This window comes from Strongylocentrotus purpuratus, unplaced genomic scaffold (assembly GCF_000002235.5).
Source record: "Strongylocentrotus purpuratus isolate Spur 01 unplaced genomic scaffold, Spur_5.0 spur5_scaffold_2, whole genome shotgun sequence".
In the NCBI taxonomy this organism is placed as follows: domain Eukaryota; kingdom Metazoa; phylum Echinodermata; class Echinoidea; order Camarodonta; family Strongylocentrotidae; genus Strongylocentrotus; species Strongylocentrotus purpuratus.
In genome coordinates this window covers 31233261-31253316 of record NW_022145605.1, presented here as the reverse complement: position 1 = coordinate 31253316, position 20056 = coordinate 31233261, and the positions used below count along the sequence as shown (strand labels likewise).

The 20056-nt window shown below is 36.2% G+C and overlaps 1 protein-coding gene across 1 annotated transcript; it reads left to right on the top strand.

Moving 5' to 3' along the window:
• The first annotated feature begins 4991 nt into the window (after positions 1-4991).
• LOC105439981 (salivary glue protein Sgs-3-like) lies at positions 4992-16842 on the top strand. Its single transcript, XM_030991222.1, has 7 exons — positions 4992-5151; positions 7643-7714; positions 9183-9284; positions 9886-9987; positions 11581-11682; positions 12024-12240; positions 16692-16842. The coding sequence occupies exons 1-7, from the start codon at positions 4992-4994 to the stop codon at positions 16840-16842; spliced, it is 906 nt and encodes a 301-aa protein (XP_030847082.1).
• The last annotated feature ends 3214 nt before the right edge of the window (positions 16843-20056 follow it).

Here is a 20056-nt window from a genome sequence, read left to right as displayed (position 1 = left end):
GGACATTGCTAATTATTTAAAAAATCCTCTACGAACAGTAAACTCTTATACATCTTATGAAAGAGTGTTTTATCCCAAATCATTTAGGGTCATTTGTGTGTGGTATGTGTTCACGCTTGGATGAACATGATACATTGTTTAGGAGAGTGCAAAAATCGACTTGCGCCAAAGTAATACATGTGATGTTTGAATATTGACAATTAAGATTTGAGTTTTAATTCCGTCTTTGCAGATCCAAATAACATCCCTAACAAAATTAATCATGCAACACATATCAAATGTCAAAGAAAATTTCTGCGCGCTTGTGCGTGTGCGTGTGACTTTGTTTCTGCAAAAAGGAAATGCAATGCATCTCATTTGATACATTTAATTCATACCTCACTCTGATACTTTGGCGCAAGTCGATTTTTGAACTGTCGCAAACAATGCCTCCTGTTCATCCAAGCGTGGACACATACCACACAAAAATGATATCAAACGATTCAGGATATAACACTCTCTCAAACATGTATGATAACCTTTCGTTTATAGCTGACTTTTATAATAAATGACAATTATCTGAGTGTTTACTTTTTTAGACTCACACGGATTACATGATGCATTAAAAAAATATAAATGTGGGCGACAAACAAGAAAAAGAGAATAGAAAACACAAATTAAACATATCATTTATGACTTAACCAGAGGTAAGCAATGTTCGTTTGAAAAGGAGAATGACTGTGTGGTTCAAGTTTTTTTTGAAGAAATATAATTGTACATGCCACTTCAGCCAAAAACAGCCAAAGCTTAAGTTAGACTGGAGTCTTCGTAGTGACCTTTCTATACACATTTTATAATGTGCTAACTACGAACTTGTCTAGTGGGCAAATTCCATGCTCTCTTCAGTTAAACGTCCCAGTATGATCTTCATCAGGGCTATAAGAAGAAAGAAGAAGAAGGATGAACAAAACATAAAATAAAAACGAAGGAAGAGAAGGAAAAAACAGAAGAAAGTAAGAATATAAAAAAGAAAAGAAGAAAAGAGAAAGGTTTTCGTGGCCAACTTTGCAAAATTTTAAATCCATTCAATCAAAATTGATTTATCCAAGTCTTGCTATTCAAAATTTTATATACAATATTTGTGCATTCTAATTCGCGTTTGATTGAATCAAATTAGCTTGTTTCTCATTCGAATTCATGGGTTATGTACGCTTTTCGTCAAGCGTGCCTATATTTCAGAATGACATGATCTGATGATCACGTAATCATGCCCTTTATACATTCAAACCCAGTCTGAGCATCCAATTAAGCATTTTGTTCATTTAAATTACTTCCATTTCTCTGATGAATTTGAATGAATCCTGTATGGCACATGTGCAAGATGGTATTAACTGAATCATGAATAACCTAGGGGGCAAACCTCAATTTTCGGTTGTTTGTCAGCTGGGATGTTGAGTAAGTTTGTTCGGTTTGAACGCGTTCAGGGCACCTCCCTGCACAATTTCTAGGTGGACTACCTTGAAAATAGGCTGCTGGAAAAACTATTGTTGAAATCTTTTGGAGATTACTTTTTAACGGAACTTCATTTTACAATGTGTGACAAGTCATATGAAAGAAAATTTAATTCAATGCAAGATGATATAACATTTAATAGGATCGGAGATAATTTGCATTATAAATTTGAGCCCAAAATATAATTTATTTTTACAAACTTTCAAAAAATATGAATTGCCCTAAAATTTCTATGTGTACAATAAACAATTACTTACTTGGACATTCTTAAAAGATGTCCATTAATACTTTTAATATTATATTTAAATTTTTCAAGCTCATTGCTTTTGTAACAAAACAGTTATAGCGCTCGAAAGTTAACGCTTTGATATGACCTGAAATGACAATTTTGGTTAATAAGGGCTGTCTTCTCCTTAGCAATGGTAACATAGCTAGATGAAAATAAAATATATATCATAAAGCAGATGAATATTTCAATAGGAGGTATGATGTCAGGTGATGCAGTCTCTTCATATTTCAACGATATATATCTCTTAATTCCCGTTGGTATGGTGATAATATCCATATCAACCGATAAAATATGTGTTCTCAGAAAACAAATTTGACTATTTTGACTATCGGTTCAATAATACATAAAATAAGTTCCGATTCCAAGTGACAGACATGATTGCAGTCCGAAACATGTACATGGTGCATACCTGAACCTCCTCCCTCCTTTGAAATGCCCCCCCCCCCCACTAAAAAAAATTGGGTAGGGGGCAATATGTTTTCTAGGGCATGGTGTGTTTTCAACAAAGATGTAGGTTATCGGTTGAGTGATACATAAATAAGATCTGGATCTAGATGATAATCATGAATTTAAAGGGCTGTAGCATGACGAGACTACGTGTCCTATAATGCGGGGCCGCCATAGTGGGCACATTCAAAATGGCCGCCATCTGAGTTAAAGGTCAAGTGTCGTTCCACAAGGAAAAGGGCTAGTACGATAAAAGCTTATATATTTATGGGGGTTCCGGGGTCAGCGAATCTGATTGTAATGTTCTTGCATCCATTGAGGTCTCCTTTGGGCTGTCATACTGGTCATATTGATGAAAGTTCTTACCCACACCAAGCACTTTACCCGTTTCAGACTGCAGATCATGTCTCTCACCTGGAATGGTGATCCTCTGACCAACGACTATTTAAGCACATTGTGAAAAGTGGAAAAGGGAAATTCATGAGAAAAGTTCAAATGAGATCTCCTTCACGAATGCCACCAGCTGCTAAATGACCAGATACCACAATAAAGTAAAGATGGAAGAGAGAGATATATCATTATATGTGTTTTCATCGAAGATATTAAAGTATATATTTTGTTTATATTTTGACTTACAAATAAATAAATGAAATGATCTGAAATTAATTTCATCTATTAGTTTGACCGAAAGCCTAACATGGTTTCTGGGAACACATGAAATGTTATAAACCTCCATTACCTGACATCATACTTCCTATCGAAATAGTCATCTCGTCAATGATAACATCTATTCGCGATATATTCTGTTTTTCATCTAATTATGTTACCGTTGCTATTAGTAAAAGACATCCCTTATCAACCAAAATTGCCATTTCAGCTCATATCAAAGTGTCAACTAAATTTTTACAAAAGCAATAAACTTGAAATTTAAATATAATATTGAACATATTTATAGACAGTTTTTCAAAATATTTAAGTATTTAAAGTACTTTTCACAATTGGATTAATATGGGGCAATCTTATGCTCGAAAGTGTCATGCAAATTATCCGTTAACCTCTATCACGTGTTACATCATGTATAAAATTTAATTTCCTTTCATATGACACCTCACACCTGGTAAAATGAGGTTTCGTTGAAGAGTAATCTCCAAAATAGTTCAACAGTAATTTTAGAAAAGGGCCACATTTTTTTTCCAGCAGCATATTTGTAAGGTAGTCCACTTAGAAATTGTGCAGGGAGGTGTCCTGAACATGTTGAAACCCATCGACCTTTTACAACATTTAATTTTCAAAAACCTGCTTTGCCCCCTAATAACAAAAAATCCCTTGCCTGATCCCTTATATTACATGACAGTCTACACCAAAATATAGAATTGAATCAGCGTTAACCAAATTTGCTAGATAAATTCTGAAATAGGCCAAGAAAACCTATATAAAATACCGATGACAGATGTGATAGGCTCGACAATTATGTTACCTTTGGAAATACATGTATGTGTTGTTCAAAGTAACGGTAATTGCTCTTATACATTACTTCGTGATACTCATCATCATCATCATCATCATCATCATCATTATCATCATCATCATCATCATCATTATCATCATCATCATCATTATCATCACCATTATCACCATCATCATCATCATCGTCATCATCATCATCATCATCATCATCATCATCATTATCATCATCATCATCATTATCATCATCATCATCATTATCATCACCATCATCACCATCATCATCATCATCGTCATCATCATCATTATCATCATCATCATCATCACCATCATCACCATCATCACCATCATCATCATCATCATCATCATCATCACCATTATCAATATCACCATTATCTTTGTTGATGTCGTTGTTATTGTTGTTCTTGCTGTTATTCTAGTTTTCGTTCTACATGATTTAAAGCAATATCACTATTTATTTCTAATTACAGTCTAAAGACCAAAAGAAAGGTGTATTTTGGAAGTTGCTGTTTGGTACCGTCACATTTTTGTCCTTCGGTAAGTATTTTTCTATCCGGCATATTTTTGGGATTTCATGAATGTTGCTGAAAAATAGTTGGCTTTCAAAAGTAGCGAGGTACAAAACCTACGTTATTAGTCTGCAAGCAGAGTCTGTAATTTGACACTTTATAAAAATTCCTAAATCCGGGGGCAGAGCCTAGATCTGCCTGTTTCTACTGTGTCAGACAAGCAGCTAAATTACAGAGCCAGTTTCTTTTTGCAGACATTATTACACAACAATTGACAAGGATTTTGTGCCCCCAACTAGACCTAGGTGGCATTTCAAACCAAATATCACATTCGAAAAAAGTCTCCCTAAAAAATGTTTCAAAATATATTACGAAAAACTGCATCCCCAAGATAGGGGAGAGGGTGGAAGGGAAGGAGTAAAATAACGGGAAGGATGAGGAGGAGAAGGAGGAATAGGAAGAGGAAGAGGAGGAGGATGAAGGTAGGGTGGTGACGATTAGGCTCGAGGAGGGCTATATGATGATGAGTAGAGGAAGGAGGGAATGAGCAGAGGAGGAGGAGGAGGAAGATTAGTAGGTGGAGGGGTGGAGAGAAATATCAGGGGGGGGTAGGGGAAGGAAGAGTAGCAAGAGGGGAGAGGTAGAGGAGGAAAACAGGAGGAGAAGAGGGGAGGCAGGAGGCGAAGATGCGTAGGAAGAACAGAACAACTATCAATTAATTGTCTAATATATTCTTCACAGCCTTGCCTGTGTTATCGGATCGATCCGAGATGGCGAAGACAACTTGTCCAGACGGGTTCGGCCTAAATTACACTTTGCCCATGTTCCACAAATGTGAGATGAAGCAACTCCAGGATGGCAGCATGGTGCAGAGCATTCCCAAACGTATACCTGTCCCTTCTGTCGCCGCCGGGTGCAACCGAAGGAAGAGTAAAGAAGGGATCCCGGGAGGGTATAATGTATGCAGAATGCCGGGTAGGTTTCATGCTTTATTTATTTTTTGTTCTCAAATATCAAATTAATTTCTCGGTTTAATCAATAAATCGACATGCAGATAACTTATTTTTTTCAATGGTATTTAAAGTTGATATCTACTCATAATTTTTACTACTACTACTACTACTACTACTACTACTACTACTACTGCTTCTACTACTACTACTGCTTCTATTACTACTACTACTGCTTAGTCTTCTACTACTACTACTACTACTACTACTACTACTACTACTACTACTACTACTATTACTACTGCTTCTACTACTACTACTACTGCTTAGTCTTCTACTACTACTACTACTACTACTGCTTCTACTACTACTACTACTATTCTATTACTAGTGCGGCGACGACTACTTCTACTACTACTACTACTACTACTACTACTACTACTACTACTAGTAGTAGTAGTACTACCACTTTTATTACTACTACGACAACTACTACTACTAATTATAATAATAATTATAAAATGTAATAATAATTGTGATAATAATAAAAGCATCATGATTATATTAATACAAATAATAATTCCAATGACATGTTTAATATAGTATTGATACTTATTATTTTGATAACAATAAACATATATAAAACAAAAACAACATGAATAAAACATCTTTAGAAATATGTATGTCGCGAAATTATTGTCACATTATGACAAAAGGAATATTTCTTTTTCATACATAACAATTTTGTATATGTTCTTCCTGTTTTAACTCAATCGAAGGTCGAAGAGATTTCAGGGTACAAATTTTGTGTTCGACGCATTAACATTGCCATCCTAATTTTTCAAACCTATTTAGATAATGAAAGTGAATCGTTGCATCCGAAAAGTAACATATACTGTTTAATTAGAAAGCTGTTCAAAACAGCGAGGAGACTTGACTATTAATCCATTAAAAGCAAATTCATTGATATTTAATTTCAGGCTACTAGGTGGTAGAGTATGTATTATAGATGGTGCATAATTATATTGGTTGGTATTTCGTTAGATGACGGTGGAATAGCTGACGAGTTTACTACAGCTGCTGCTGTTCATGATAGTACTATTCAGGCGCATACGCAGGGGGGGGGGGGGTGTGTTTTTGGAGTTGAACCACCCTCAATGTTTCTGTCAGCAGCGGTTCCAGGGGGAAAGGGGGCGGGATGCTGAAGGTGGGAGGGGGGGGGGGTGAACATTTTAACGAATTGGGGGAAGAAAAAAAATAAGTATTCTTAATCCCCCTCCCCCTTCCCCCTCCCCTCCCCCCCCCCCCCCCTCCAATGAGCGAAATATCGGTCGGTGCGATTTTTTAATTTGCGGGGCCAAGAAAATTATTAAAAAATGAGCTCACTACCCCTCCCCCCCCCCCATCGCCCACTGACTACTACTACTGCTACTTCTAATTATAATGAACCTACTACTTATACTACTACTCCTACTGCTATTACTATCTCTATTCCCCCCCCCCCCCCCCCTAAGGAAAAAAAATCGTTTCATTTAGGACAAGGCGACCTTTTATGTATCGCGTTTCATTTCATTAGAGTAGCGGCAGGACGCTCTTGATAGGGCAAGGTTAAACGGGTGTTGGTTCAAGCAAAAATTGTTCCACATCAAGTTGTAATTTGAGATCACTAAATCTATATAAATGTCCAATCGATTGTGACGTAGTCAGGGATAACTCTCCTGTTTGTCGTATACATAGACTAACAAATCATTTATTGCCGTTTTTCTCTTAAGGGCCCTCTTCCTTGGGGCACTACTCAAAATATAATTATTACGGATAGCATACTAGCATCGGTCCCCTAAAAAGAATTACTCTCGAACGTCAAACATTTCAGAGAATTTAACACCAATCTAAAAGTCGTCCGGTGCTACGTCACAGTAACATTACCGATTCAGCGAAATCGAAGTGTCGTACGTATAGTAATTACAACTTTAAAAAATCATAACTTTCTTTTTTTGTCCGATTTTATTCAAACTTTCACAAGTCTGCTTTTATGATTTTTTGATGTTGTTTGTTTTAATAAGTAGTCATCTTTAAAGGTTAGATTCGAGCCTAATCCTAACCATAACTCTAACCCTAACCTTAAAGCCAAATGCAACTCTAACCCAAACTATACAACTATGACAACAGCCAGAAACAATGGTCGTGGGAGAAAAACAATTTTAGGTCACCAAGGGCAGTGAAAATCACTAGGCAAAACTGTGAATTTTAGAAGGGGCACTGACACAAATTAAAGGGGTATAAAAAAAACTATGGAGTATGGTTTTCATGTCCTTTGACATATTCAAACCCTGGTAAAAATGCATAAGCATTAGTCTTGCTCAATTTCTAAAAAGCCCCAAAATATAACTCTTCACACCAAATAAACCAAAATGTAATGATAGTTGTTTTGATCAGTTTGGATTTTATCTCGTTTCTTACTTATTTCACAGATTGTGGCAAAAACCTCTGTAAAAACGGCTGGTGCGAGGAGACTATGGTAGGCTACAACTGTCACTGCTCAAGTGGGTTTCAAGGGAGACACTGCGATAAACGTAGGTGTAATATCATAGGCGTATCGGGGGGAGCGGAGGGGTGGCCAATTATTGAACAAAGAGCATGAAGAAACTTTATATAGGGGGTAAACTAAAATTCCGTAGTTGCAAGATAGAAAAGAAGAAGAAGAAAAAAAAAAGAATAAAATACCTCGCGATCCTCTTTCGCAACTTTAAGATAGAAATGGATTCCCACAGGAAAAGTATTTAGCGAATTTGATTTTTTTTCTTCCCCGATTGTTTTTTTTTTTAATGACTAGGCACTCCCAAAGATGTGAACCCCCCCCCCCCCCCACCACCGGGAAAATTATTTCAATGGTAATAATGTTATGCATCGTCATTACATCAGTTATGTTTCTTTTATTTTTAGAGGTGACAGTGTTAACGACCGAAAGGATGGCCAAGCCCACGGCGAGCCATGCGACAATGATACTGAAACGCTTAGACACAACGACTTCCCAAATCACCACTACCTCTAGTATGTATGAGTAATAGAAACATTGAAATGACGCCATGCTTGTGATTACCCAGGGACGTGATAGAGAAGGACTGGAATCAAGCCCCTCTCCTTTGACCCCATGCTCCACGCCACCGAAAAGTTATGCGCTAATATGCAACTGTTGACCAGGTGGTAAGATAAAAGAGCGCATCAAATTTCAGGATTTAGAATTCCTACAACAGAAAATGGTATCACAGCAACTGTTCGCTGCCCCCTTTCAATGATTTCTCATCAATTGTTAAATGTGTAATGAGTCGAACAAGCGAACACAAACTTGTGTAATTTCATCCTTTTTCCAACTTAAAAAATACAGAAAACACGCGAAAACACGCATTTGCCAACTTATAGTTAACGAAGATTGTATATCATGGATTAACTAACGGGACATTAAAACACGCACAAATTAGCGCATCATCCTTAAATATTGAGTTTTTGCCAGGATGTAATTTTTCTTTTACCAACTCTTGCACACAAATTATAGGAAGGACGGAGTTCTAAATTTGAAAATTTGTTTGATGCACTATTCCCAATACAATCCCCAACTTTTTGATTTACACTGACATTTTGCCGGTAATTTAATATTTTGTAATAAATGTAAAACTGGTGCCGGGCCTCCGAAATTCCCCGCAGTGGAAGCGCGGTTCAGAGCATGGAACTTCAAAGCCAAGTGGAATGTTACACATCCCATTGTTAGACTTTAGAACTCACGAATGCGTTGAATAAATTACAAGGGTTTCGCCGGCTTGATTCCAGTCCTTCTCTATCAGGTCCCTGGATTATCTAACCATTATAGCCCCCTCTCTCTCTCTCTCTCTCTCTCTCTTTTGCTCTCTCTCTCTCATTGTTTTGTACGTGTGCTTTAATTTTTCATAACTCTGAACCTTCAATTATATCATGATAATTTAACTCAGATATGTTTGATTAAAAAAAATGTTTCAGAGTTAACAGAATCATTGACTACGGACGCGACGACCAAGCCCACGAAGAGTCCTACGACCACGATGTCAGACACAACGGCATATGAAGAAACCACCACCTCCAGTAAGTAAAATAAACAATGAAATGACGTCATGCATTAATTTATTATGATGTGTCTAGTCACTACTCCTTGCCTCTCTCTCTCTCGCTTTCCCCCTCTCGCTCTCTCTCTCTCCACACCTCCTTTACCAGCAACCCCCTCCTTCTACTTTCTCACTTTCTCTCCCCCTCTCTCTCTCTCTCTCTCTCTCTCTTTCTCTCTCAGTCTTTATCTTACTTTTTTGTTGATCCTTTCCTATTACTGGCGTCGCTAAAAAAAGAAGATTTTTAAAGGGGGATGTACCCGTCTTATTCTTTGCTCACGAGTTTACCAACAGCAAGCACGCCACAGGAACACATTTAGATATTCCCTTCGAATATTGAAAAACAACACCGCTGTTAAACCTACACATTTGCTGGCACAATTCATACTTCATAGAAGAAATAAACTGATCGAATTTGTGTTTTAATAGAGCTAAATTTTCTTCGTTTTGGTCTTCAAACCCTGATCGGTCGTCATTCCTAGTCTCATTGTTTTGTAAGTGTGATTTCGTTTTTCAAAACCCTAGACCCTCAGTTAAATCAGGATTATTTAACTCAGTTATGTTTGTTTTAAAAAAATCAGAGTCAAGAGAATCATCGACTACGATCGCGACGACCAAGCCCACGACGAACCCTACGACCACGATTTCAGACACAACGACATATGAAGAAACCACCACCTCCAGTAAGTATATGGGAAACAATGAAATGACAGCATGCATTTGATCATTATCATAATTATGTCTAGCCACTCCCTCCCCCTCTCCCCCTCTCTCTCTCTCTCCCTATCTCACCCTCCACCCTCCACACTCTCTCTCTCTCTCTCTCTCTCTCTCTCTCTCTCTCTATCTCTCTATTTCTCTATTTCTTTATCCTTTCCTTCCAAGGGCATCGCTAAAAATTTCTTTTGAGAGGGGGGGGGGGAGGAGTACCCGTCTACTTTTTTTAATGCCATGAGTTTAATGAAAACAAACACGATACAGGAACGCATTTATATACATTATTTGGCAAAACGTCCTTTCAACTTTGACAAAGCACCACTAAATCTACAAACATGCTGACTTAGTTTATACCTTACAAAATGAATTAGCTGTTAAAAATTATGTTTTCATGAATTAAATTTTCTTCGTTTTAGTCTTTTAAAATGACTAGGTAACATTGTTGAGGGTTGATGAAAAAACTGCGTGATTTTTGTATGAAATGTTACAATTATATTCATTTTACTGTTCTAACTCTCTTACATGCAAAAAATATTGAAAAAAATTCTCAAACCACAAGTATATTCATGTTGTTTTTTAAGGCGTCACTGTCCAACACCCATTAACAGTAAATTCTCCCTTCCCAATCATTTTTGAATTTTCCCAACCATTTTTCCATGGCAGTAAGACATAAGACAGGCTTTTAAAAATCTTTCACCACTTAAATGTCTGGATGGTATAAATAGCCATTCATTCTCTTGTGACGATTTATACTAACCTAAAATGTAAATAGATTGTAATAATATAGTCGGGAGAATTTAGAAATAATCATTTTCCCCAATTTGTATCAATTAATAATGGTCTGTTGTCACTCAAACTTTAAGATTATTATTAACTATACATCTAGCATTATAGTCACTACCTTAGCGCCATTTTCTCTCATCTGAACAATGTTAACAAGTCCTTTAAATCCTGTTTAGGTGTCATCAAGGGCATCGCTAAAAAAATCTTTTGAAGAGGGGGGGGGGATGTCCGTCCATATTTTTTTTTGCCCATGAGTTTGATGAAAATATATACGCCACAGGAACACATTTACATAAATTATTTGGCAAAAACGTCCTTTCGACTTTGATAAAGCACCATTAATATTATCATTTCTAATCTGATTGCAGGTTACGTGTGCTTTCATTTGTTATAACCCTGCAGTGGCGTACACAGGTTTTTTCAAGGGGGGGGGGGGGTTAAAATGTTTAAATCGGGCCGAAAATTTCCCAACGCCTCAGCCAGCCGCTGAATAAACGGGGGGGGGGGGTAAGAGCACTTTTTTGGTGAATCAGGGGGGTGGTAAGGTCACTTTTGGGGGGTCAACTTTTGGTACAAAATTTTTATTTTTTTAATTTTTTTTAATTACAACAAATAATGAGGGGGTGGGTTTCATCAAAAGTCACACACATACAAAAAGATTGAGAGGGGGTTCAACCTCAACCCCCCCCCCCCCCGCTGTGTAAGCGCCTGTAACCCTGAACCCTAAACTCTATCATGATCATTTAACTCAGTTATGTTTGTTACCAACTTTTCAGAGTCATCAAAATCATTGACTACCGACGCGACGACCAAGCCCACGACGAGCCACACGACCACGATATTAGACACAACGACATCGCAAGAAACCACCATATCCAGTAAGTATGAGAAACAATTAAACGGCTTCTTCTCTCCCCTCCCCCCCCCCCCCCCCCCCACCCTCCCCCTCTCTCCTTTATAATTGAAAGAAATAACATGGACATACCATGAATTTGCCTAAATTAGAGATGGTAGGCAAAATTTCTTTAGACATTGATTATTAAAGCTGTAATATTTGCCATGTCTTTGCATCTATCTTTATAATTTGTCTTCTATTGTCATCATCATCGTTCTTATCATCATCTTTTTTTTCTTTGAACCTTTCACTTTCTACCCCAATATTCAAATTTGTCTACTTCCTTAAAATTAAGAAATGTATATATTCTCTTCATCTTTTTAGCATGTTCTCGGAGTTCTCCGCTGAATTGTAAATTCGGCGGGTCGTTGTACAATTTCAGCACTTCGGAGATGACTCATGCTTCCGCGGTTTCAGCTTGTTCCCAATACGGATCCCATCTGGTCTTCATCGAGTCGCAAGAGGAACAGGACTTCATCGTAAGTTTTGCCAGCGAGGATTCCTGGATTGGGCTGACCGGACCAAGTGACAGCGATGCAAGGTGGCTAGACGGATCAAGTCTTAGCTATAGCAATTTCGAAAGTAGTTCCTTCAATGACAATGGAAATTGTTTTCGAATTACAAAATATCGTGAATATTGTTGGCATGATATGGATTGCTCCAGACAATATAGATTCATTTGCGAGAAAGAAGTGGGAATATAAAAATTGGATTTGTTTCGTTCAATTTTTCATACTACCTGGTTGCACCACTGATTGCATCTGAGCACTTGGATAGGGACAAGGGAATACCCCCACCCCCCCTCCCCCCCCCCAAAAAAAAAAAAAAATAATAATAATAATAATAATAATAAATAAATAAATAAATAAATAAATAAATAAATAAATAAAAAATAAATAAATATTTTTTTTTTTTTTTTTTAAACAGAGTTTCGTTCATTAATCACTTTTATAAAAGTCTATCGAAATTATAAAAATACTCGATTATGGTTTTTTGTCGTTCCATGCACTAATTTTCACATGAAGAGCAATACAAAAATTGTTAAAGAGATGTTAATTTATGATGTTTAAAAGACGGATCACTTTTTATCTTTACATTCAAGCAATTTATTTAAAAATGATAATCATATTGATTATTAGCATTTTTGACGTGATGTTCTTTTTGTGTTTTATGGATCTCATTTGTATTGCAAAGAGACTTATTTCAAACTGCATTGTATAATAATATTTAGTGCTTCACGAAATGATGAAACGTCAAAGATATTCGATTACAACATCAACGTGAAGTTTGTGTAGTAAAGTATTTCATCATCATGCTGTGGCCTTCACAAGAGCACGCCATGCAACTCTTTCACCTGTCATTTGTGTTGCACCTTTAATTCCTTGTCCAGACACTTTCTTGATATCATCAGTCCAAAATATTGGTGGACGACCTCTACCCCGTTTTCCTTCGACTGCTCCTTGCAGTATTTGCTTCTCAACACCTTCAGATCTGCTAACAATGTGCCCAAAATAGTTTAGTTTTCTTTCCATGATTCCCCTTCTTTTCCAGGACCCACACATTTCTCATTTTATCTTTCCATGACACCTGCAACAGCCTCCTGTAGCACCACATTTCAAAAGCATCAACTCTCTTTCTGTCATTCTTTGTTATGGCCCAGGACTCACTTCCGTAAGTATCAATAGAGAAAGAAGTTGCTTGAAGCAGACGAACCTTCAGACGGAGAGATAGGCCTCGGCTCTTCCAGATGTGGGACATATTCTGTACTGTTGATCTCGCCATTGCCATCCTTCTTCTTATCTCTGTGGTGCTTTATAGGGTCTAAACAATTGTATATACACGTATACATATCCTTACCTATACATATGCCTACTACATTAAATATACATATGCATTTAGATATACTATACGTAGACATAGACATAGACATAGAAATATACATTTAACAACTAAATTATTCATACCCTTACCGTGTTGTATATTTTGTTAAGTATATGTGAAAATTAATTTTGTCCAAATTTACATTTCTTAAGAAAGTGACATATTACAGTTTACATCTAAAAGCATTCAACCAAGGCCCTAATTTAACCTGTCCTATTATTATTGATTTAGGAAACACAGTCAAATTTACAAGGGCTATAAGTCATTTAGTTCAATTTGTTGACTGTACATATACAGTGAACAACTAAATTATTAATACCCTTACCAAGTTTTTGTTTAAGTATGTGAACAATTATTTTCCCCGTTTATTTTTTTTTGAGAACGTGACATATTAAAAGCTTACATCTAAAAGTATTCAACACAGGCCCTAAGTCAACTAGTCCTCTTTTTATTCTTGAGTTATGAAACACAGACAAAACCATCAAATTTCCAAGGGGTGTAAATCATTCAAGATTCAAGATTCAAGATTATTTTATTGGTCTATGCATGCAAATATTACATAGAAATTTTGCTTCCAATAGCTTTTTTGAAAGTGAAAATACAAACGATAGACAATACAATATAACATTTACCAATAGAAAACGATGTACCTAAATATGAATAATTATTTATAATGTGCATGTGCCCCTCAATTTCATTTTGTCTATAATTGACATATACAGTAGGCTTGTGGATGCACCATGTGAGAGAGAGGGAGGATTGAGGAGTCCAATTAACATACGTCATAAATTAAAATGTCTCATAATATTTCCCGTCAGCTTCCACCCCCAACCCCACCCCACCCCCCCCCCCCCCCCCATCCGCTAGCTCTCCCTCCACAGTATCCAGCTATTAACTGTATACATATACATGTTAATACACATATAAACACACCCCCACACACATAATATACACACGCATAACATGTAAATACACATATACGTATATATATAATGAATTTGCATATCTGTCTGGGTCTCGAGTAATGAGCTCATGCGTAAGATACGACTAGAACCAGTGTGTAACGAACAAAGAAATACTAATTTCAATGTGTCAAAATACACGATAATTCATGACATTATTTTGCGTTCCAGTGATACATTGGCTACATCATTGTATACACACTTCATTGAGCAACATTGTTTAGAAATGGCATGTCAACATCCTTGTGACAGATTTGGGTTAAAGAGTGGAAACGTTGGTATCAAAGTATCAAACACGAACATGACCGAACATGACTTGAAAGAAATACAAATTTTTAAAGCGAATGAGAAGATTACGTTAATGAGCTTGTTTGATAATGAGGGCAAGAATAATACAATCTTTATTATAAAACAATGCATGGTGGAGATATTGTCGATGTTGAGGGTAAAAGGGTATATTTTAGTTCGTGAATGTGTCTGCAATTGTAATGAACAGTGCTTTTTAGGACTGCCTGAGGTTTTTAAAAGAGCAAGTAGTGGACGTCTTTTTGATGATGGTTTTTATTGATTTTGGGGAATAGACCTATCTGAGGTTGTATGCCCCTGTCATCCCGAAAAGGGTATTCGCCCCTGTTTTTTGCAACTGCTTATTTGAAAATTGCTAATCAGCACGCAATGAAAATATTGGATATTCGTCTTTAAAAGCTTACTTTTTTTCGGATGTGATACGAACGTAGACACTGTTTTACCAATATCACAAATGAATTTTACTTGGCATTTTTAAAACAATGTTACATGTTGAAGCGTGTGTGGATTAGTAAAATCCAAGTATAATAATTAAAAATATTACTTCTACTCTATAGAAAGGAAGAAAACATTTGTATACAGCTCATAGTTCGGACACAATAACCGTTTGTTTTTACTGGGACGAAATTCCAAAGGAAAGGCTGCCATGAATAGTAGCCTCTATTTTTTCTTAAAAATTGTATCATTCGCTATTATTATAAGTTTTATCAATATTATCATCATTGTTTTTATTATTATTATCTGTAGTATATTGTTACAATCATTATTTCTATTATCGTAATACGGATGAAGATTATTGCTATAAATATTATTATCATATTAATCATCATTAGTAGTATCATCATTATTGCTGTTATCATAATTATTAATCATTATTGTTATTGCTATTTTATTATCATTGTTATTATCGCTATTACTTTCCAAATCATTAATGATATGTATCGTTTGTAAAGTTGATGTAAATAGGCAATCTTGCTGCAATGGGTGTCGCCAATATTACAAGATTGTTCATAGAAATAGTAGCAATTAGTGATTAAATAATTATTGTCTGGCGCGTATTACCTTAATTGCAATTACTTCACTGTCAATTGTGTTTCATAAGAAGAAGAAGAGGGACACAAAGCACATTAGAATATGGGGGAAAGAGAAATTGAGATAATTTGTAATGAAAGAGATGTATAATTCAGTAAGAGTAATTAAAAGGGAGAGATAAGGAGTGAGAGGTTTAGAGATAATTGATTTAAAGTGATAGAAATTTGACTTGAAAGAAGGATATGATAGAGGGATAGAATATAAAAGGAGGACTCCGAGAAAGATTGCGAGAATATGAGAAGGTGATAAAGGGAAAGATTTATTTAATGGAAGAGAGATGGAATTTAAAAGAAAAGAGAGAATGTGAGACAACAATAAAAGTAAGACATTTCTTTTAAGATGAGTGGTATAAAAGAGTGAGCTGATTTCAATTGAACAGATAAAGAGTGAGATAATGTAAGAAGATGCTAAAGACAGAATCAATTTAGTTGAAAGAGAGGTATTAAATACAAAATAAAAATTGATCGAGAGAATGCGAGGATATAAAATGAAATCATATAATTTCTTCGAGTTATATACAACCCCACATCGGGAAAAGACGTCATCATCAAATAGCTCATTCTACCATGAACTACTTAACAACTCCGTTTCTCCTCGTAATGCTTAATAATAGTTTTCTCCGCTTTAACTGCATGGGTTTGGATATTCATAAGAAGGCTAATAATAAAATATCGTTTACCATGTGCAATGTTTACCCAATCCGAACAATTTCTAACAACAATTTCTACCCCCTAGGGCAACTACCCTTTAGGACGACTACCTTCCCGGACAACTACCCCAGGACAACTACTCCTAGACACCTACACCCTAGGACAATTTCCCCCGGACAAATACCCCCGGACAACTACCCCCTAGGACAACTACCCTCAAGACAAGTACCACCTACAACAACCATCCTCTAGGACGATTATACCCTAGGATAACTATCCTCGGGGTTGTTGTCTGGGGGTAGTTGTCTGGGGGTAGTTGTCTTAGGGGTTATTTTTCCGGGGGTAGTTGTCTGGAGGTAGCTTTCCTAGGGAGTAGTTGTCTCGGGAAGTTGTCCGGGGGTAGTTGTCCTGGGAGGGTACTCGTCCTAGAGGGTGGTTGCCCTAGGGGGTAGGTGTCCGGATACGGCTTGCGAGCAGTTACGTATTGTTACGAGCTATTTACAGAAAATCAATCCGCGGAGAATCGTAAGAAGATTTTTGACATGTCAACAAGTTTGCCTCTCCTTTCACGGATCCTTTAGTGTCTGCGATTTGTTGCGAGTTGTGTCTACTTATCAATTTGTCTACTTGCATTCATTAGGTCTGATATATTTTGCCCTGCAAATTAGGTGTAACAAAATAGGCAATGGATCAAATGGTAGTTTGTCATTAGGTTAGAGCCTGTAGGCCTACATCATACCGTGTGAATATTCATTTTAAATTTGGTGTATTAAACAAAACGGCTACTCTCTATGTTAAATCTTCTAAGAAACCACACTTTCAAATCGAAAAAACCCGGAATGATAGCATTGACGGCATTTGTTCCTTCTTGAAATAATGCCATGCGCTAGGTGTTTAGAGTAAGGCAATAGAATAAACATTTAGCCTGACGGTAGCTAAGTAAGAGAAATAACTGAAGAGAAGATGACAATACAGGCACTAAAAATATGTGAGATGTCATTGGACATCGTCTGCTTGTGCAAATCATGTTCAACATTTGACGTCACACATCTCAGCAGCGATCGGAAAGCTCTTTAGGTCCTATGCCGGAGCCGTATTTAAGCGTTTTGTAATTTATAATAATCGTTACTTCGAATGTTTCCAAGCATTGAGTTTTGCTAACCTTAATTGTCCAATCAAAGTTTCACCTTTGCAATAATGACAATAAAGTTAGTTTTTAAAATCACTGAACCTTCTCTTTAAGTTGAAATATGTTGATATGATCTTTGTGCATGAATTTTAGAGTGTATTGTGTGTGCGCGTTTGTGTGTATGTGTGTGTGTGAGAGAGAGAGAGAGAAAAAAAAACTCAATGCCATCCATTATCCTACAAAAGCCAGAGAATCCAAGCGTTACGCATGTTTAGAATTCAATTATATATGCATTCATGAAATATTCAGACTTTTTCCGTGCCGGAATTATCCATGAAGGTTAAATTTGGGGGTCGTCTTTTCTCTTGGCAACAAGACAACGCTATACATTGATTTGTAACCTACTACAAAACAATTTTTGTTCTCGCTGTGTCAGGGAGGATGAGGTAACCTTACTTTCACTGTTCTTCACATCAGCAACCTTACATTTTGTATTCATTCATTATAATCTTCTCCCCATCCATGGTAGGGTACCCGTGCTAGGTCATGATCAGTTTCCTCCAAAATCTGTATCAAATATACATATATATATATATATATATTCAATTGTCCAGCCAGTGAAAATTAGATAATTTTTCAAAAACAATAACTGAATGACAAACACATGTAAACCTTTGGTATAATTCAAATATGCAAACAATGATAACTTTATGTCAAAATGTGATTTACATATATGTACATATTATAATAACGAACATAATATTTCTATACAAAATTTTTATGAATAATATTTTAAGTATTATCTTAACTATCTGCAAAAAAAGTGCAGGAGACCGCTTTCATAAGCAACGCTTTACTAAGGATGGCGGCATCAACAATCAAAAATCTTAAGGTGCAATTTAAATGAAAATACGTTCATATGACCTTTTTCTATGTATGTGTGTGTGTGTGTGTGTGTGTATGTGTGTAAAAGAGAGAGAGAGAGAGAGAGTTTCATGTCTCTTAATGCTTGTTTCCATCCTAACGTGCATTTCAACGACAACAAAATAACGGTCGACGCCATCAATTTCTTTTCTCTAATGATGTCCCATAGTTACGATCCACTCATCATGTTTCTAAGGTATTACGTGTGTTCCCCCCCCCCCAAAAAAAAAACAACAACAACAACAAACAAACAACAACCCCTATCTCTCTAAAAAATAAATGGCGCTGATAGATATCCAAATCTCATAATTTCCAAAGGTCTGAAATTTCATTTCCATTAGTCTTCTTCTGAGCATGGTTATCATGTGTATGTTTAATTTTTTAAAAAATTCGGTCGGGACAATAATTATTACGATGAGCCAAATGATGTTCGAAATTACTCATTAATTTTGTTCGGCCGAATTGTCGGACAATTCACCAACTAAACCGAGTTTAGTTCATTTTTTGTCGATGTTTTATCATTCTTTCGAAGATACATAATTCCGAAGGTTCATATTTCCCAGAAAGATACTTTATTACGATCAATCTAATTCTGGGGTTCGTTTTTTCCAAATGCTCGTCATTTCAAAGGTTTATAATGAAAAGTCAGAAGATGAAATAGGGTTCTTTTTTCCGAAAAGAAGAGAGAATTTCTAATTTTCACAATTACCTCGTTCAGAGTTAGTGGTGAGCCCTGTTTAATTTAGAAAAATTCGAATAGTAGAACCTTTGAAGGTACCAACCTTTGATAGAAAACGATGCCATCCATTATTTTATCAGCGCAGGTGCATTAAAGTGTGACACGTTATTGGTATTTGTTTAACCAGAAAAGATAATGTGATAAGGCTCGCTTTAGAATAGTCTGCTTGTCTTGTATCATATTAATTTAATCAGCTTGTTTCTATCGTAACGTGCATTTCGAGAACTCAAATGGTCGATGCTTTAAATATCTATCCTTTAAAACTATTTCATAATTTTCATCCATATGTTGACAACATGTTTCTAAGATAACGTGTTTTTTTCCCCTATACAAGATTATACAACCCCACCACTGTAAAAAAAAATCATTGCGCTGATAGGAATTCCAAATTGTATAATTTCCTAACCACTAAAGCATGTTATTAGCATAAGATGCATTTTAAAAAACAAAACATGTATTTTCTGCTCCTCAATACAAGATCAGTTCATACCTCAAGACTCTCATGATTTAGCTGAATCTTTTAATTCTTTTTTTGTTCAAATAGGGCCAAAGCTAGCTGAGAAAATTCCCACATCTGGTAGACCCTTTCATTCGTTTCTCACACATTCCAACCAAAGTTCATTATTTTTAACTCCAACAGACTGTTCTGAATTAATTAGTATTGTCAATAATTT